This window comes from Grampus griseus (genome assembly GCF_964374135.1).
Source record: "Grampus griseus genome assembly, chromosome: 4".
Lineage (NCBI taxonomy): Eukaryota > Metazoa > Chordata > Mammalia > Artiodactyla > Delphinidae > Grampus > Grampus griseus.
This window is the reverse complement of record NC_138997.1, coordinates 2,318,391-2,339,700: the sequence shown is the minus strand read 5'-3', so window position 1 is coordinate 2,339,700 and position 21,310 is coordinate 2,318,391. Positions and strand designations below refer to the sequence as shown.

General features: G+C 38.5%; 1 protein-coding gene across 2 annotated transcripts in view; it reads left to right on the top strand.

Annotated features, from left to right (window-relative positions):
• Nucleotides 1–21,310, top strand: part of GASK1B (golgi associated kinase 1B) — a 41,174-nt gene that overhangs the window by 10,456 nt on the left and 9,408 nt on the right. For both annotated transcript variants that reach the window (XR_014296642.1, XM_082653092.1), the window contains exon 2: nucleotides 7,508–7,722. Coding sequence is in view for 1 of the 2 variants with exons in the window: in XM_082653092.1 (XP_082509218.1) it covers nucleotides 7,508–7,722 (215 nt within the window). In the remaining variant the exon portion in view is untranslated. The remainder of the gene's footprint in view (nucleotides 1–7,507; nucleotides 7,723–21,310) is intronic.

The window sequence follows — 21,310 nt, the reverse complement described above, 5'->3', positions numbered from 1 at the left end:
GTATGTTTTTAAAGTAGAGCTGATGGTTTGGGTTGTTTCAAGCGTCTGTGGCAGAGGGAAGTCACAAGTGCTTCATGCTTAGCTAACGCTTGAGGAAACGTGGAGATTATTTTAACTCAGTCCAACCTCGAGAAAACCAGTTAGTGAAACAGTTAGGAAAGTAACTAAATACATTTCTATTTTTGTTGGAAGAACGGTTTTCTAAATCACCCAGAAATTGGATTCCTAAGACAAGCCCTTGTATCGAGGATTTGGTTGGCTGCATGGAACCTACACGTGTAAAATCTATGGAATTCTGCTTCTCTGCCACCTTCCCCTTTTAAAACCTAATAGAGGTTGATTCTTTCTAATATCTGACAGTGCCGTATTTTCAGCGTCTCTGGATCTCACACTTTTCACGCCTTGGGGAGCCCGTTGCCTCAGTCAGGGTGGCTGGAGGACTGGGCTTGAGTCCTGTGGAGACCAGAGATGCAGCGTCAAGTGTAGGATCAACACTCGTGACTTGGTTTCCCACCCACGCACTCAGCTCCTCTTCAGACATGGCTCTTCTCCTTGTTAATGGCCAGAGCTGCTCATTTCGCTGTGCTGGGGCCCGGCAGTTCTTTGTTGCTTGGCTTGGCTCTGAGAGCTCAGCCTTTATTTTAGTCCTTCCTTCACTTGGTCCCTTTAAAACACTCTTCAACTGGCAGACACGCAACCTGATCGTCCTTACACGCGTGCTTGTCTGCTTCCACTAAACTCCCAGCTGTGGCCCAGGCCTTGCCTGGGACTGGGATTTTGCAGGGCCTCTGTTTCTGGTATGCCTCACTCTGAATTCTTTCTATCCCAAACACAGGAACCAAATGCGTCCAGATAGTGGGGGACAATGGTAAATATGTGCTTTGGGAATAAGTGAATTAACAATGTTTAAAAGCATCTTATCCTCCACATTTCCTCCCCGGCCAGACTGTCACAGAATCCTATTTCACCCTCCCTCACATTGACTGACTTGTCCACATTCGCCATCCCTAAACCAAGAGATCTTACCTGCTTTTTCCACTTTCAATCGCAAGAACCCTACTGTGAGAGGCACAGTAGAAAAATAGAGCAGATAGTACTTAAGGGATCATTAACAACCAGACACCTGCTACCTGCTCAGCGGAGGTGCGCCCGCATCAACACTTGCTTTTAGATTAGAGAGCCGCAGCATTCAAGTTTTCCTGCAATGCATTGGAAGTTGCAATGGAACATGACAATTTGTTTCCCATAACAAAGGTGAGCCTCACCTTTGTTTGGCCGGTCTTTGTTTTCTTTAGAGGGTTTTGGAGTTATTTTTAATGAAGGTCTCTGAGCTGAACTGTCACTTTCTTTTTTGTCTTGTTCACGAGAAGCTTGGAACTTGGCCCATGTGATAAAATAGGCTTGTGATTTCAGAGCTCAGGATGTTTCTACTTGGTTTTGCCCAGTGATAGATGCAGACATTCACTGATAACTCCCCCTGTAGTTCAGCAAAACTGGTCACTGGTTCAAGGTGAAGGGCTCCTGATAAACCAGGGCAGAGGAGGTTGTGTAGAGCATTCATTCTTAGTGGATTTTCACATTTGTCTTCTCACAAGAATGTCTTCTTTGTGCTTTTGAATAAAGAACGACTTGGGAGAACATCAAAATTCAGGGGAGATATTCAGATTTTGGAAAAAATAAGTTTTACTGGCAAGTCTCAGTGTTTTAAAAGACAGTTATATAACCGTTAATTCACATGAACACCCACATTTCTTTTAAAAGCCCACTTCCTCCCCATTCTGACAGGTAGAATTTTCTCTCTTCACCATTAAGATTTCTCTAGAGAGCCCAGTACTGCCTCATTCTGACAAATTCAAATGTGAAGAGATGAATACCCTTCACCTCTGAACCACTTCAGGTAAGTTGCTTTAACCTGTTTTCTGCTTTCAAAGGGTATTTTTCTGTCATCCCTTCAGATCTATCAAGGTTCATTTAATTCTGTTATCAGCCGTATTTTATACAAAGTGGAATACACCTCACAGTCGTTGCTCACAGCTCTGAGCTCTGGAACCAGCCTGGGCAACGTGTACAAATACTCTGCAAGACCTGCTGGCTGGAAGGAAGGGCATCCAGCCTGGCTCAGCCTGAGAACTGCCTCTTACCCTGCTCTCTGGAAGCCCCTTTCCCTGCGGTGACTGACGCCAGGCATGGCAGGACAGAACGTGTTTCTGTGGCAGTCAGAATATTTTGCTGAGGGGAGATGCATGTGGAGGAAAACAGAGGATGTTAACTGAAAACCAATTATTCCTATCCGTTGAAAGCTCCCTGTGGCAGTTTGAGAACCATTTAATAGAAAATGTGTCATTCAAAAAAAATTTTAAGACTTAAAGGAGAGAAATGGTAAATGAAAGACAATAAACCCATACACTAGATTAGGGATTGATTCACTACAGTCTGTGGGTTTTGTGTGGTCCCTGAGCTACCAATGGCTTCCACAATTTTAAATGGTTGAAAAAAATATCCAAATAACAATAATACTACTATGACACTTGAAAATTACAAAAAATGTAAATTCCAGGGTGTGTAATACAGTTTTATTGGAACATAGTCACCACCATTTGTTTATATTTTGTTTTGACTGCTTTCGTATCACAGTGGGGTTGAGTACTTGCTAGTTGACATTGTATGGCCCTCAAAGCCTGAAATACTCACCGTCTGCCCTTGACCAAGTTTGCTGACCACTGGGCTACATTATTGTATCACAGTTAAAGTGACTGTTTAAGAATATTTAAGTGTAAGAGAAATGTTTGCAATGTAACATTTAGTGAAACAATTATGATAAACTCTATACATAAGGTGATTCCAAATAGTTTATTTTCCCTTGTGTCATTTTTGCCTCTTTTCCCTGCTGGAAATGTAAACTCTATGAAAGCAAAAAAATCCCACAGAACAACAAACAACTGAAAACCTGGCATGTATGTCTGTATGCTTTAGGCCTAGAATAGTGCTTGAGACATAGTAGATGTTCAATAAACAAATAAGGGCTAGAAGGCTGATGAATTATGTGATTGTATAACGCATGCATATAAAAATAGTCATAGCAAAACCTTTCCAGGATATGCATATATGTTAGGCTGAGGTTGAGAACTTTAAACGTATGATCCTGTTTAACAGAGTTTGTTTTGGAAGGTACAGTATTGCCCACACTTTACAGAGGATGAAAGTGAGGTTTGAAAAGGTTATATAACTTGTCCAATGTTACAAAGCTAAGAAGTAGTAGGATCAGAATTCAAAAGGTCTGTTGTGTTCTAGAGTCTGAACTCTAACCGTAAGCTCTACTCCTTAAATTTCTAAAAACAATTTACTTTTTCATGTGTGAAAGAAAGGGATGGGAAAATACCAGATGTAAATATACAAATAACAGAACCGGTTACTAGGGTAGGAGATTGTAGATGATTGCTGTTTTCTAGGCTAGACAGTTTTTTAATGTTTGTTTATTTGTTTTTTGTACTGAAGTAGAGTGGATTACAATATTTTATTAGTTTCAGGTGCAACATAGTGATTCAATAGTTCTGTAATTTTACATTCCATTTAAAGTTATTAAAAATCACAGATATATTTTCCTGTACTGTATATCTTTGTTGTTTATTTGTTTTATACACAGTAGTTTGTGACTCTTAATCCTATAGCCTGTATCTCACCCCTCCCCACTTCCCTCTCCCCACTGGTAACCACTAGTTTTTTTTACCTGTATCTGTGAATCTGTTTCTGTTCTGTTATATACATTAGTTTGTTTTATATTTTTAGATTCCACATATAAGTGATGTAACATAGAATATTTGTCTTTCTCTGTCTGCCTTATTTCACTAAGCATCATACTCTCTAGGTCCATCCGTGTTGTTGCAAATGGCAAAATCTCCTTCTTTTTTATGGCTGAGTAATATTCCATTGTGTACATATACCACATCTTCTTTAACCATTCATCTGTTGATGAACACATAGGTTGCTTCCATATCTTGGCTATTGTAAATAATGCTACAATGAACATTGGGGTGCATGTATCTTTTAGAATTAGTGTTTTTGTTTTCTTTGGAATATACCCAGAAGTGGAGTTGCTGGGTCACATAGTAGCTCTGTTTTTAGCTTTTTAAGGAAACTCCATACTGTTCTCCATAGTGGCTGCACCGATTTACAGTCCCACCAACTGTGGAGGAGGGCTCCCTTTTCTCTACATCCTCACCAACATTTGTTATTTGTAGTCTTTTTGATGTTGGCCATTCTGACAGGTATGAGTTGATATCTCACTGTGGTTTGATTTGCATTTCTCTGAAAATTAGCAAGGTTGAGCATCATTTCATGACCTGTTGGCTGTGTGTAAGTCTTCTTTTGAAAAATGTCTATTCAGGTCTTCTGCCCATTTTTTAAGTGATCTTTGTGTTTTTTTTTGATTTTGAGTTGTATGAGCTATTTATATATGTTGGATATTTACCCCTTGTCAAACATATAATTGGCAAGTATTTTCTTCCATGTAGTAGGTTGTCTTTCCATTTACTTTATGGCTTCCTTTGCTGTGTAAAATCTTTCAAGTTTAATTAGGTCCCATTTGTTTATTTTTGCTTTTATTTCTTTTGCCTTAGAAGACAGATTTAAAAAATATTGCTACAATTTATGTCAAAGAGTGTTCTGCCTGTGTTCTCTTCTAGGAGTTTTATGGTTTCAGGTCTTGCATTTAGGTCTTTAATGCATTTTGAGTTTATTTTTGTACATGATGTAAGGAAATGTCTAATCTCATTCTTTTACATGTAGCTGTCTAGTTTTCCCAGCACCAGTTATTGAAGAGACTGTCTTTTCTCCACTGTATTTTCTTGCCTCCTTTGCTGTAGATTAATTGACCAAAGGTGTGTGGGTTTATTTCTGGGCTCTCTATTCTGTTCCCATTGATATATGTATCTGTTTTTGTGCCAGTACCATGCTGTTTTGATCATTGTAGCTTTGCAGTATTGTCTGAAGTCAGGGGGCATGATTCCTTCAGCTCCCTTCTTTTTTTCTCAGGATTGCTTTGGCAATTTGGGGTCTTTTGTGGTTTCATATAAATTTTAGGATTATTTGTTCTAGTTTGGTGAAAAGTGTCATGGGTATTTTGATAGAGATTGCATTAACTCTGTAGATGACTTTGGGTAGTATGGCCATTTTTAACAATATTAATCCTTCCAATCCAAGAGCATGGGATAGCTTTCCATTTCTTTGTATATTTTCCAAATTCCTTCCTCAATGTCTTATAGTTTTCAGCAAATAGGTCTTTTACCTCCTTTGTTAAGTTTATTCCTAGATATTTTATTCTTTTTTATATGATTGTAAATGTGATTGTTTCCTTAATTTCTCTTTCTGAGAGTTCATTTTCAGTGTATAGAAAAGCAACAGATATCTGTATATTAATCTTATATCCTGCAACTTTACTGAATTCATTTATTAGTTCCAATAGTTTTTTTGGTGGAGACTTTAGTGTTTCCTATATATAGTATCATGTCATCTTTTAGCTATACATTTTAATGTTATATTTCCTAAAATGAGTAGATTTACTCTTAATTACTTTTAAAATATGAAACAAATGTTTCTAAAGGGAAGGAAAAACAGCACAGAAGTTAACTGTTTCAATTGTTTATGTGCATAATTTCCTCATTTCTCTGAGGGCCTTGTGTACTGAGGAAACTGGCGCTTTGTCTGTCTTGTGTATTGATTTGTGTTGTTGAATTTCAGTGTTTTTCAACTCCCTTTGAATACTTCCCAGCCCTGAGAATGCAAAGTGCTAGCTGTGTATCAGTTTGTTCCAAAGACACTGAGTGATAGAGCCTCTTGGTGTTGATATTTAGAAGTCTGAAGTGCCCATATCTTTGAAAGCTGTGTTGTGTCTCTTACATGTATTTGGTTACACTGGTTTATGTGTGTCTCCCACTACATGATGGCCTGTTTTTACCTAGAATTTATTATTATTATTTTTTAAATTGGCATAGTATTTGGAGCATATACATTTAACATTATATTTATCTAATACCTAAGAAGATAATTGGGTCCCAGCAGCCCCAAATCATTTAGTACAGTAAAAGGAAATAAAAAGGAGAGAGATAACGATTAAGTTCTTTATATATGGTTCATGTTTCTTTGTCTATTTTTCTTTCAATTGTACACCAGTGACCGTGGCCTATTTTCCACAATCTAAACGACTTGCTACTGGCCCTGGCCTAAATTTCAAGGCTAAAAGGAGAAAGATTTTTCTTTTGAACAAAACTGGAATGTAGGTGATTAGAATGAGTAAGTGAATGCTATTAATATTATTAAGGTCATTGTAACACCACATTCAGGAGTGGTTAGAGGAGTGACTGTCCTTGCATTAAAGACCAGAGATTAGAGCTCTACATGAAGGCAAATAAGCAAGGTGGGAAAATAAAAGTCTTTAACAAAAAACAGTTATAGATTGAGAACCTCTCAGGTCATTTGAAAGAGCTTTAAAAATCCCTGTGGTGTGTCTTGACATTCCAGCCATAGTTTCAGAGGATTCGAATGCCCAGGCCTGTTAAGAATGAGTTAAATGGGATTTTTCAGACCTTTGTGACTTAGTCATTTTTTTTTTTCCCCCAAGAGATCATTCTGATTTTTAAGTTACGAGCAAAGCTGCTCTTCATCATCTTTCAGTGACTTGATTTGACAGACATGGGAGCTTGAGAGGGAAGCTTTGGCTTTAAGCTTACAGTGTCATCGAATGTACAGTTCACCAAGGAAATTTCTAAACTATCAAGAATGAGACAAAAACATTCGAGTGACAGATTTTTTTTGAAAAAATATTCTATGCACAGGAAGTTGAAGAAATGACATTTGCTTAAATACACTTTGTGAGGTTTTATGTGAATAAATGACCCATTACCAGAAGTGCTGTTGTTTCTATCAGAAAAACAAACAAACAAAAAAACCCTCTTGCTTCCTTTTTCTTTCTTTGGAGATTATAGTGACTGGTGCGAAACATACAATTTCACTTTTAAATTTGCAACTTCTAAAAATTCTTTTTCTTCCTGACATCATAATATGGCCTCAGAAAATCAGACTGTTGTTATTACAAATAGAGAGCCACTCCACTCAGACACTGAATAGATCATTATAAATGTCTGGATTCTTTCCTTTTTCATGGTGGCTGCTTTTAGATGTGGAATAAAACCACATTAACCAGAGGATGTAGTTATTGGTGGTTAGTGGCCTGTTCCTGCCACATCTATAAAGTATCTTGTTTAAAAAAAACTTTTCTTTCCTTGTCTAACAATAACTTTCCATCTTATAAGACTGCTATCAGGAAGCATCACTGAGGTATAAAAATAGTAAATATTCAGAAGGGAAAGTGATCATAAATGTCATCTAATCAAACTCTCACATGTGACAGATGAGAGTGTGAAGCTGTGAAAGACTGAATGACATCCAAGAGGACACGCTGAGTCAGTAACATTCTAAAAGTGTTTTTTGTGTGTGTTTTTGGATTCTATAGATGGCCGCCCATGTCCTTTCATTCTCTGGGACTCATCCTTATCTCCAACGAGTAATGAGACCCACTCTTCTGTTAAGCTCACCTGGGGAACTTATCAGCAGTTGCTGAAACAGAAGTGCTGGCAGAATGGCCGCGTACCCAAACCTGAATGGGGCTGTACTGAAATACATCACCACGAATGGTCCAAGATGGCTCTCTTTGATTTCTTGTTACAGGTAAGTTCAATCAAGTAAGTGGTTATCTGAGACTGATGCAGAGTTACAGAAGTCTGCCACTAAGGAATTTCCTGTACCTTGGGGTTTTATGAAGCCAGAGTTTAAGTTCTATAAAGCTGTATTTGGCAAGCCCGGTATTCTATAAGGTTGTATTTGGCAAGCCTGGTACCACATCACGAGATGTTATATCCTTTTGGGAAATATTCAGAAATGTCCCTTGGCCCTCATATTAATTTCTGAATAAGTAATTCTTCAGTATTTTACTCATGGAATAGTCATACCCATCATAGATACAATTTACTGAGATAACCCATCAACAGCTCTTCAAGGTGGAGAGTCTTACCCGACTTGAGAGGTAAGTAAACCAAAGTTTTTTGAGGTTAAGTAACTCACCCAAGTTCTCACAACTACTAACATCTGGGGCTTGGAATCCTGGGATCTGTTGACAGTAAAAGTGTCTGTTTTCTATTATTCCACACTGTTTCAATGGTCACTTGGCCACATACCTTACAGCCACCATTTCCTCTGGTTTTTTTTCCAGTAATTCTTTGCAAATATGTCATTAAGATTAGACATTGGAGAATAATAAATATTGGCTATCTACATAACTGAGTGACTTGATGTTTTATAGGTTTTTTAATAACTCTTACCTCCTTGTGATGAAGATCTCGTGACTCTCCCTACCCCCTCATTCCAATTACTGTCTTCCCCTTCTTCCACCTTAGAAAAACTGGTTTTCTGTTTTTGTATTGTTAATTCATATATTTGTGGCAATTTAGGACTGCCTTTCTACAGAAACATAGGAAGAAAACCAATTTAGTGCAGGTTGGGGTTGAGGAACTTCGAGAAGAAGAGATGATCTCTGGTGTCCGTGCCTCAGAGCCACCAGTGAGAACTGAGCCGAGAGCAGGCCACTTGGTTTGGCAAGGAGCCGCCAAATACTGATGAAAAGGGCAGCTGTGAGACTCAGGCTGGGCTCCGTATATGTATAGCCTCATTATCCCATTTAATTAGCACACTATCTCTCTGAGGTAAGTGCCCTCTCTCCATTGTACAGGTAGGGAAACTAAGGCATAAAGAAGTTCCTGTCAAGAACTGTGAAGGGTCTGAGGTCTTACCCTGCTTGCAAGTTAACAAGTTAGCCAGCCATAGATGCTATAGCAGAAGACAAGAGCCTCCCGGGTCAGTGACAAATGACTTCATCACTCATGTTCCTCTGCCCTCAGGTCCCACTGGGGCGATGGGGAGTCGCCCCACTGAACGCTACACCCAGTGGGGTTTTCTACCTACTGAGGAAACCTCCAGTCTTATAAGAGGCTGCTGACACAACTGCCCAACATTTGCCCCAGAAGGAGACATTATCTTTATTATCCTGGTCAGGAAACAAATCTGTCTTCCACCCCAGAGGGAGACACTCATTGTATCTTCCAAGGCTGTTTGCTATACTGGCATCCTTGAAGAGATAGTGCAGAAGAAAACTTGATATAAGATGTGCAGAAATGCCATGGAGAACTGTTTCTCAAGAGTTACCTCTCTTGTTTGGTGTTACTTAGCTAGTAAGTTCCCAAATAGAGATTTTAGCAGGTTTGGCTAACTGTATTTTTCATATTTTTAACTATTATTACATAACAACTACCAAGTTTTTCTTAGTTTAATGGAAGATGTTGGTATGATAACATGTAGTAGCAATACAGTGGAGAATGGAAGAAGATTGCTAGGCTGAAGTAGGTAAGGGTATTCCCTATGGGGAGTGGTCAGCATAGATGTTGAAGGTCCTGAGGATGATGACCATGGTAGGGGGTGGGGGATGGAGAGGAGATTCATGAACCTTGTGGTGAAGTCTACGAGAAGGGATAGACCTTGATGTTTGCAGCTGATGAACGGAAGAGCTAACCTATAATGATTAGATGGCAAACCCTGTTAGAAGTTGTCTCTGGTGACATTTGTTTTAATTTTGGAACCTTCAACTAAATCTCAACCTACCATCTGTCTTTATCATTCTCCTTTCTGTTAAGGGAAGCTCCAACGATCATTCAACCAATGAAGATATATTTGTGCGATATCTGCTGTGCATTAAACCATAGAAAACCACTGCAGGGGCAGCGAAGCAGTATGAGATGGTTATCCCAATGCTGCACACCAAGTTTCATTTTTAAAACATTACTTAGGTAGGAAACTATACTGTATAAAACAAAAAGATAGATCCATGTAAGGATGGCTGGCCAAAAATAATATAAGTTCTTACTGTTATGCAGTCAAAAGAAGAAGAACATTTTGCCATAAAATAGTGAAGGAGAAAGTTTGAGTGGGATCGTAGGCTGGGAATGATAAAGAGGTTGGGGAAACCATGAGAAAAAGAACATGGATTGGCAATGTTCCTATGATTCTTAGTGCATCCTAAATACAGGCATACCTCAGAGAGATTTTGGGTTTGGTGTCAGACCACTACAACAAAGCCAATGTCACAATAAAGTGAATCACACAAATTTTTAGGTCTCCTAGTGCATATAAAAATTATGTTTATAGTATATTATAGTATATTATAATCTCTTAAGGGTGCAATAGAGGGAGGAGTCTTTCTCATCCCCCATAATTCATGAGGATGAGACCTTTGCAAGACTTTAACCTGGAACCATCCAAGGTAAGACACCAAGATTGGAGTTCCCAGTTTTGGCTCTGGTTAAAGCACTGAATCTAAAAGTCAGAAGTTAGTCTGACTGTTAAGAGTTCATTTGGTCACTGTTTACAAAAGTAGATCAAACTATATACACAAGGGTGGCATCTGTGGGAATGGATGTACATTTTTGACTCATCCAGCATTTATTTGTCCCAAAGTCACAGACGAAGGCTAATTTTCTCTAGATGTTGCAGTGTTTCACAATTCTACCAGTAATGTGTGAGAGTGTCTGCTTCCTTCTCTCTTACCAACTTTGGGAAGTGGAAAACTAATAAATGTTTTTGCTGATTTTATGGAGGATAATGGGGTCTTGTATATATTTCCAGGTCCTTCATTACAAGTGAGGTTGAGGATAACATATTTTCATACATTGCTTATTTGTGTTTTTTTTCCTGTGAATTGGTTGTTCAAATCATTTATGTTTTTATTGCATTCCATAACTTTTTTCTTATTGATTTATAAAAACATTTTTATGTGATGAAAGTTAGCTATTATCCAACCCTAAATGTCTCAAATAATTTTTCTTACTTTGTTGTTTTTCGTTTGACTTTTTAAAAAATTTATTTATTTTTGGCCGCATTGGGTCTTCATTGCTGCGCATGGGCTTTCTCTCTAGTTGCAGCGAGCGGGGGCTACTCTACGTTGCAGTGCGTGGGGTTCTCATTGCAGTGGCTTCTCTTGTTGCAGAGCATGGGCTCTAGGTGCACAGGATTCAGTAGTTGTGGCATGCGGGCTCAGTAGTTGTGGCTCGTGGGCTCTAGAGCGCAGGCTTAGTAGTTATGGCACATGGGCTTAGTTGCTCCACGGCATGTGGGATCTTCCCGGACCAGGGCTCAAACCCGTGTCCCCTGCATTGGCAGGTGAATTCTTAACTACTGCACCACCAGGGAAGTCCTCTTTTGACTTTTCTAATAGATTTTACTCCAGAGAAATTTTACATTTTTTGTAAGATCTTATTTTATTTATTTTTTGCTTCTTATGTTTAGCATCATACAATGTTTATAGAGAGATGTTTATTGAAAATGTTTACTGAGCAAATAAATGAATAGATGAACAAGCTTAGGCCATTTTTCATGAGTACCATAATAAATGGTTATTTTTTATACAATAATGCTTCTCATCAATTACACTGAAATTTTTATTTTAAAGTCAAATATATGCCTTATTTAAATGGTGTTTGGGAATATGTTGGATTATACTGGGTGGATTTTGTGAGCAGTCTTAGAAAAGTTATGCCTGAAGCAAACTGAAATCACTTGCTCTGATGCTACGGCAAGGGCAAGGGAATACAGAACACACTTGTTAATTTTCTGTACACAACATTCTTTCTGTTTCACCCAATTAAAAAATCTACATTCCCAAAGGCTATGGCATTTTACTGGGTCTGTTAAATATGATAGAGGCACAAGTAACCTTTTATTCTTGAAGCGTGGGTATCTGAACTGAGTGGATAAAAATTCTCCCCCATGAGGATGACAAAGGGTAGTATTCTAGAGAGCATTTGAGTTTCCAAGATTTGGTCAAATTCCTTTCAAAAGATTAAATAAAATAACAGAAGGAGATTTAGGAGGTATAAAACTTGCTTTTTGACCTCAGATATAGTCTGTTTAACAGTTAGAAACTAAGATTCTGGAAGCAGTCTGCTAAGTTTGAATTCCAATTGCCAATAACTAATTTCTGAACATTGAGAAGCTACTTAACCTCTCTTTGCCTTGGTTTCCTCATCTGAACTTAATGCGACAGATACCACATTAGTGCTTTTGGACCTTTAACATTATATGAAAGGCTATGTTTGGCTTCCTAGGTGTTGTATTTAAATAATTTGCTTCACAACCATTTGTTCTATCTTTCCTATGAGCATATGTTAGTACTTTTTCATTTTACTTTATAAACAAAACTAGGAATTATAAGCATACAGGATACTGCTTACAGGGTTCGATTAAATTCAACCAACTTGGACCGAGGGATTTCTGTGTTCTAGTAGATAATTCCCACCCAATCTATGGGCTTCAGGTATCATTTCAGATCTTGTGTCTTGGCTCTCGAATCTGACACAATGTCATCTCCAGGCCTGGGAACTATTGTTATCTCATTTCTCAGTGTGATTCTTTCCCAGAAAAGATGGCCCCTTGGTTGACTCACACACCCAGCTCCATCTAGGAAGCTGGTAAAGTCTTCTCCTGCAGAAATTGACGCGTTAGATCATCCCTCCTACTAAGAAGTTAGGCCGACTCAAAACCTCGTGGAGATTAGGAAACCAGCACTATTTCAAAAGGCAAATAGTTTCACGTTTTATGGCCCTTACATGGAATGTACTTCTGCTGCTAACAGTTCTCTGCAAGAACATGACAGGATGGAGAAAGTAAATACAAAGGCCCTGACCTTTGTCAGTCTGTCTTTTGGGCTTTGACATCTTTTCTCCGGTGGAGACCTTTTAGAGACCACATTCTCTCACTCCACAGAATTTAAGCTATTTATTTGATTTTTCAAGGATGCAACTTTGAAGATAAAGAGCTGCCACACCAACCCTAGTCCGTGACAGAGGCGTAGCTTACTGGCAACCTGGCCTCTACAGCAGGAAGGTATTTCTCTGGATCCTGGCCCACTTCCTGTTAAGGGTTCTCTGTGTCTCAAAGCATCTCCTTCCTGTGAAGAAGCACAGAGTTGCTCAGACGTCTGCTTCCAACTTCAAAGCCTTTAGAATTTTATGTATCCTTTCCACCTACTGTCTAGCATTTATTCTCAGAGCTTTCTGGCATGGATTACGCTAAAGCCTCATGTGTGTAAAATGTGGGCGGGTTGACATAGGTCTTTGCTCTTGTATCTGTCGGAATCAAGGGAGAAATGTCGGGTCAAATACATTATATTCATAAACCTCATATTGCCACGTGACAACCACCTGAGCATTTCTGGGTCAATTCTAATGTAATTGTTAATCAAAGCACAGTCTATTTTCCTTAATTACAGGTCATCTTTGCTTATTTCAACCCTTGCCATGGAATTTTTAGGCTGTGCTGAAATTGATTAGTGCCTGGTCAGTACACATCAATCCTAAATCTTGTTGTATCCATAGCTGGGCTGGAGAGATCAGGGATTAGAGGAAGCCTGTGTGATTCCATCAATAATCTTTTGAGACTCAAAGATTGTTTAATGCACTGTTTGAGCTAGCTTTTGGGATTGGCTTCGCCACTGATCCTATGCCATGCAAACACAGACAGTTTGAAACCATCCTTGACTCTGCTGTTTTCCGGGAAAACAGGAGGTCTAAGCGTTGAATCTAGATAAATCTGCCAGGAGGTAAATAAGGAAACCGTGGAAAAAGCAACCCAACAGTATTGCCCTAGCAACAATGAGAGGACAAGCAACTATTTATCTGGCTCCATATATATGTGTTTTGTATGTAATTATTTTTTAAAGATTCATGGTTTGTTTTGCCCAAGGAAGTAGACTCAGAGAGATTTAAGGGAGAGCTGGTCCATAAGGATTCTATTAGTGACAGGCTCTTCCCAACCATATTCAAAATGTTTATGGACACAGATAACTAAGAGATAAACGGGACTTTTCACATTTGTTACTGATTATGGTCACATTGAATGGGACTGTTTGGGGTGATGGCTTTTCTGTGGCCCTTTCAGGGGAGTCTGTGAGGTCACAAAACTCAGAGTTTTTTCTTTTTTCTTTTTTTTACAATATTTACAAAATTTGCAATCATGGGTGAATCTGTTGGTGCCTTGGGATGAATCAAAGCTGGCCCCAGACTCTACCAAGAGTTGTTCTCCTTTCGTGGCCAATGGACTCATGTGAAAAGACCCATGGAATGAATGCCTGATGCACTTAAGAAAGTCCTTGATGAAGCAATAAAAACTGTTAATGTTCATAAGTCTCTACCTGGAAGTGTACATCTTTTTAATATTTTGGGTGAGCAAGTGGAAAGTGTGTATAAAGCACTTCTATTGCTTCCCACAGTGCAGTGGTTGTCTTGAGGAAAACCACTTATACAATTGTTTGAATCAGGAGCTCAACTCATTGCTGTTTTTTCCTTTAACACCATTTTAACTTGCAAGAACAATTCCATTTCTCTTATTATATTTTTAGAGATACAGCAATTTCTTCTAAAAATATGTTATATTAACATGTAATGGGTGTACCAGTGTTATTTTTAAATGAGTTAATATGTAACTATTCAAGTTTTTTCAGTTTTAATTTCTATATGATAAATAACCCACATAAAGGAGGATTTGGGGGGCTTCAATACTTTTAAGAGTGCCAAAACATTCTGAAATAAAAAAGTTTGAGAACTATGTCTCTAGGGTAATTTTTCTGAAATAAACTCACTTTTGCCTGTATAGTCTCTGGTAACTTCAGCGTTATGACGTTTCTGTAATTCTAAGATTCTTTGATTTTGATTTTAACACTCTGAGCTTTTTACAAGATACTGGATCAGGAAAACATGGAGGTCTGGCCTGATTAGAGAGAGGTCTCTTAGTAGTTAGCTATCTGCATTAGACAGATTTCAGTAGGAACTGGCATTCATTCCTTCATTTTTTCCAACAGACATTTATTGAGTATTTGCATTGTGCAAATCGTGGTGTTGGTTGATGTGGAGGATACACAGTGAATCATACTTAGAGGCATTCGATTGGAATCTCTGTGAAAGCAGGAATCTTGTCTTCTCCATGTTGGGAGGCAGTGTGGAAAAGGCGGAAGTTGGTAGAAATCCACATCATTCTCTAGCTGTGTCTCCTTGGGCAGGTTACTTAGCCTCTCTGAGCCTTTTCTTTATTTGTAATGTGATACCTAACCTTTTGGTTTATTTTGATAATTAGTAACGGCATGACATAAAATGCTTTTGCAGTATCCTGGGATTTCATATCTAAGCTACATAAATGGCTTTACTTTATAGCTATTTGCCAACCCAGGGAGCATAGAAACAAATACATTTTCAAACAGGAAATTCTATACATGTGTGTAAAAATAATCTTTGTTTTTAAAGTCTAATTTAGTAAAGCAGAATTTGTTTATTTATTTTCTCTTTTTTTCCCTTCTAGTTTTATTGAGGTATAATCGGCAAATATAATGCATATACTTAAAGTGTACAATGGGGTGATTTGATTTACATATATGTTGTGAAATCTTTACTGCAGTCAAGCTAATTAACACCTCCGTCACCTCACAAAGTTACCGTGTGTGTGTGTGTGTGTGTGTGTGTGTGTGGTGAGAATGTGTAAGATCTACTCTGCTAGCAAATTTCAAGTGTACAATACAGTATTATTAAATATAGTCTGATCCTCAGAACTTATTCATCTTCTAACTGAAAGTTTGTTCTCTTTGACCAGCATCTTCCATCTTCCCGACTCCCCAGCTCCTGGCAATCTCCATTCTACTCTCAAGCAGCAATTTATTTTTAAAGAACCAGAAAATAATCAGTCTATCTTTCTTACAAAGAGAGCTGATTTCCATAAAAAATAAGCTTCAATAACTTTGGGGTATGTTACATTAGGTTGTGTTAATCATTGTTAAAGAAAAACTATTCCATGGTGCTTGTTAAAGATGGTAAATCAGCCTTTGTTCACGATCATCGAAATAGGTGTAGGGATCACTGCAGTGGGAGTTTACAGTGGGGAGAGAGATGGGGCTGAACCCAGAATACAGCAGTGCAGGTGGGAACGTATAGCCGGGGGAGGGGACAGAGTAGGGGTCATGGGGTGAAAAATGGCTAAGAGCAAACATCCGGGGGAAGGGGAGTTCCAGGTAAAGTGACCTAACCAGATTCTTGCTAAAGACAGGTGCTCAGACATCACCTTTGGGATGGTGGAAGCTGAGGACCCAGGTCAGGTATTGAGCGTGATCAGGTAGCTGTAAGGGTGAGGGCTCCTGGTTAAACTGACTTTGCAGGGTTCTTGCTAAAACTTGGTTTTTTAAGGAAGGGCGTGAAAAGCCTCGGAGAAAGTTCAGGAGCCTGACTTTGGTCAAGCACAGAATCTTTGTCAGCATAATCAGCATTGTGTTTTGCTATAGTCATTTAGTTTATCTTTACTCATTTTTGTCACTGTCCTTATAATAAAATACTACATAATAGAGGAAAATAAAACAGATAGAAATTCCATAAGAATGCTAAAAATGAATACACGTCAAGTCACGCAAGGGGAAAGCTTTGAATGAACTGTTCCCTGAGATGTAAATGTACATCATTTAAAAATTATTGGCAACCCTGTTTAAGGTTAAATCATTAAAAATGCTGCTTCATTTCATTGAAAGTATTTTTAAGAAAGTGTACTTATATTAAGGTTATTTTATTGCTGTTTTAAATATTTGCTTCATATAAATCCATTCTATAAATCAGAATTCCATAAAATATTTACTGTTTTTCTTAGTCAAGTGCTCTTTGTAAATCTTTACAGGAAGGTGGGTGTGCCTTTGACAGGCTATTTTCACGCAGCTCTGCTTGTGCAAATTACAGAATGTGAATTTTCTTTCTCTAAAAATAGATTGTCACTTGCCTGGTGACAAGTGACTCTTTCCAGAGTCTTTCTGTGGCAGAATGATGTTTGACTTCTGGTATTTATTCAGAGGTACATGAATTCAAATACTGCATCTGTAGAAATAGATCCAAATGTATTGTAGCATTAAAAATAGTTTTACTTATATATAAAAAAACACTGTTAGTCTTTACTTATGATTCAGTAATGGGACAGAAACTGGAGAGTCTGCATGGATTTGGTATATACTGATAGTTATTTTTAAGCGTGGAATTCTGGAGGATAGGCGGTGTAGAGCCATGACTGCTGTTTACAGAGGCCGAGGCACAGGGGAACCGATGCCCATAGTTAGATCTATGTACCGCAAACGATTTTTACTTTTCCCATCGTTCACCAGCTACTCTGCTGGTCACATTTGAATGCATACTCATCTAACAGGCTAGCTGCTGCCATGGTAGCACAGAAGAAAAATGAAACCTATTATTTCATGAGATGAGAGTTCCCTAGCTATACAGGTGCAGACTGGTGAGAAGGATGCTTTTGCTTTTGCTTTGTTGAGCTCCCAAGGTATGGGCCTAGGTCTGTGATCACAGGTACCATAGGGACCGCGGTGCTTGTCTGAGGTCGCCCTTCTCTGTGATCTAGTAGAGATCCACACACCCACTAGACCACAGGGATCCAAATCTGGTTCCACTGATAACACGGCAACAGTGCGTTGATTGACATCAAGACAAATCCAAGTACGAGGATTTTCCAACGTGAGTTATTAGCTGGCAAGTAAGTCAGTCCATATGCTTGTGTTTCTCTTCCTAGGGTGGGGCTGACAATTCTCACTGTTTTTTTGCCTTTTTGAGATAAAATATGTACTGAAAGTTTTCTCTCCGTGCATTTTCTAAAAACAAATGAGGTGTCAAGTGAGACCACTGGAATTCAAAGGAATCTTCCAGAAAACTGCAAATGACAATGCTATTGTTATTTCTGTCACGTGTGCGTGTTGTTTTTCAAATGCCTCTTGCATGCAGGGTGTTCCATGGACTCCCCGTGGGCTGTGAGACTCCGTGGTCCACAGTTAGTGAAACTGAACCACGTAAAGGCGCCAACCAGAAGCAAACGAGGAGGACAGGCAGCCCTGTTCTTTGCTCCCTGCCCATCTTTCCCACTCCATCCACTGGATGCTGTTCTAAAAAGACCCACGTCTTACTCTACCGGAATCGTTTTGTTCATTTGAGTCTTCCCAAAGAAGACAATGTTTTGGAGGAGCTTTGTAAATAGCCAAATGCAAAGCGGATGCTCTCGGGAGAATTCTGTCCATGGTACACGTATGTCAAGTGCCTGCTCTGTACCAAGCGTCGGATGAGTTACTACAGTGAATTGTTCAATTCCACTCATTACATGTTTTATTGTGTAATTTAAACTTTCTTTATAAAATGCAGTTTTCTTTGTAAAGGGGCAGTTTTAATGTTTTAAATTTTATTTACATTTTCTTTATTTCTTATTTGAAGTATAGTTGATTTGCAATGACTCAGGTGTACAGCAAAGTGATTCAGTTTTTTTTTAAACATCTTTATTGGAGTGTAATTGCTTTACAATGGTGTGTTAGTTTCTGCTTTATAACAAAGTGAATCAGTTATACACATACATCTGTTCCCATATCTCTTTCCTCTTGCGTCTCCCTCCCTCCCACCCTCCCTATCCCACCCCTCTAGGTGGTCACAAAGCACAGAGCTGATCTCCCTGTGCTATGCGGCTGCTTCCCACTAGCTATCTATTTTACGTTTGGTAGTGTGTATATGTCCATGCCACTCTCTCACTTCGTCCCAGCTTACCCTTCCCCCTCCCCATATCCTCAAGTCCATTCTCTAGTAGGGCTGTGTCTTTATTCCTGTCTTACCCCTAGGTTCTTCAGTTTTACGTATATATGTTCTTTTTCAGGTTCTTTTCCCATTTAGGTTATTACAAAATACTGAGTATAGATCCTGGTGCTCTACAATAGGTTCTTGTTGTTTATCTATTTTATACATAATAGCGTTTATATTTTAATCCCAAATTCCCAACGTATCCCTCCCTTCCTTTCCCCTTTGGTAACCATAAGATTGTCCTCTGAGTCTGTGAGTCTGTTTCTGTTTTGTAAATAAGTTCATTTGTATCGTTTTTTTTTAGATTCCACATATAAGTGGCATCATATGATATTTGTTTTTCTCTGTCTTACTTCGCTTAATACGATAATCTCTATTTTATCATCTTTTAACAAAGCAACAGGCCAAATGGAATATGGGGCCCGGGGAGAGAAAAGGCAAAACCACTAGGTTTTTCATGGCAGACCATTTGAGAAGCATTGGTCTAACATACCCTCAGGTTCTCTAAAGATGCCTTTGGATTTGCTACCTTCATGCCTTTGCATGTTTTTTAGCTAATACTGCCTGTCTTTTAAAACTCAATTATAATATCCTCTCCGTCATGAATTTTCCCTGAACTCTTGCACTGAAGTTCTTTGTGTTTCTGCTGAAACCTGTGACCAGTACTTATTGCAAGTTGGGTCAGTTAACATTCTGCACAAATGTACTCATCTCTCTGCAGCACCGTGTTGGAGGATGCCCCTGAGAAACACAGGGTGATGGACATCTGGGTTGGAAGCCTGACTTTTGTCATGTGTCAGCTGAGGGACCTTGAGTCAGTCCTCATTCATCAAATGGGACTCTTGTTAGCACTTAGCTCTTAGGGTTGCTATGAGGATCGAATAATCTACGTAAAGAATTAAGTGGACAATTCCTGGCACATACCAAACACTCAGTAAATGACTGCTATTATGTTTTTCATTATTAATATTAGCAGCATGTTTAGAATATTTTTATTGCCTTTGTTCAGGCAATAAAATTAATCATTTAATTGCTTTACTTTAGCAATTAAAAAGAGATAAGAAGAAACTCCCACAGATCCACTCTTTGAAGACACAGGTAGAAAGGGTGGGGTGCAGAAGTATGGGGAGTGACTGGATTTCTGCAGGTTTCTACTGGGCCTTAGAGAGCTAGTCAGGGCAGCTGAGACATCCTGGTTTGGGCTCTGTGCACATAACTTGAGTCACTCTTATGATACTTTTTCTTACAGACAAAACTCACACTACCAAAAGGAAAATGGGATTAAAAAAAGAAACTTGAGAAGAATGCAAGATATCTAAAAATATCCCCAACAACAAAATATTGGCAGGAACACCTGAATTTTCTGAGTATAATTTTAGTTAGGTAAACATTGAAAAGATATATTTTCCTAAAAGAGGAAAGAGTCATTTTATAGAAACTCATCATTGGCAGGAATCTTCAGATTCAGAAGATCAATTTTGCAAAAGATTTTCCTTGTTTTAAAGAGTAAGAAGATGTGAATTTGAACAAGTTGCAATAATGGTGATCAACACCTAACTGCTTAACTGACAAGATTTACCCCCAAATAGGTTTCTTTGTAGGATTATTATCTAAGAACATAGACATGTAGATGGTAACTATGGTGCCTGATCATGCGACACTTAAATGTGTTTAATACATATATTAAAACCATATTTATGGATATATAGATGTCTAGGATGTGCTTTATTGGGCCTTAAAAAGTGGGTAAACTCTGCTCAGTGTAAGTGGAAGTATATTCAATATATAACTAAATTAAATGCCAAGCAAAATGGTGTTGAATTTAAGGGAGTGGATTATGGTTTTGTGGTCAAATTATTTTGGGTATATTGAACGTCAATTTGAAAGGGAGACTATAAACAGAATTCTGGGAAGAGCTAGGAACAAGATTTAAGAGCTGCTTAAGCCCTTGCTAGACAAGGTTATTAATACAAAGACATAATTTACTATAGTTGGATGCTAAGAAAAACAAAGTAAAACTCAGAATATTTAAAGCCTTGCAATCTGATTCTCTATCTGTAGGTGTACACACACACACCACACACACTCAACATGTGTTAACATACCCACCAGGTACATGAATAGATCTGAACAAAAGGAACGATAAACATTTTTGGAAGAGAAGTTAAGCTGAACGCACACACCCAGTTTCAATAACAAGGTCTGTGAGACTTGAAGGGCACAACAGTCTGACAGGGAAGTGGTGAAATCATCACAGACTGTTGAGTGATTCAAAATGAGATCAGACAAAACCCTTTAAAAGTGCACTGTTCGAAACAGTCCAATGGTAGAAGATAGTGAAAAGATGCCCTAAGTCGGTCTGTCCCACTTCTAACTTTTAATGCTTTCTTTTAGCTTAAAAATAGAAAAGTATAATATTTACAGAAGTACTAAAAGTTAGGCCTGAACGTTAAAGTGCTTGTTATTTAGCAATAGCATATATGATACTCGTGTCCTTGTTGTAGAAACAACAGAAATATTGCTATATGTCTTGGTCCTTTCCCGCTACTAGAAATCAAAAATGAAGAAAGAGCTTA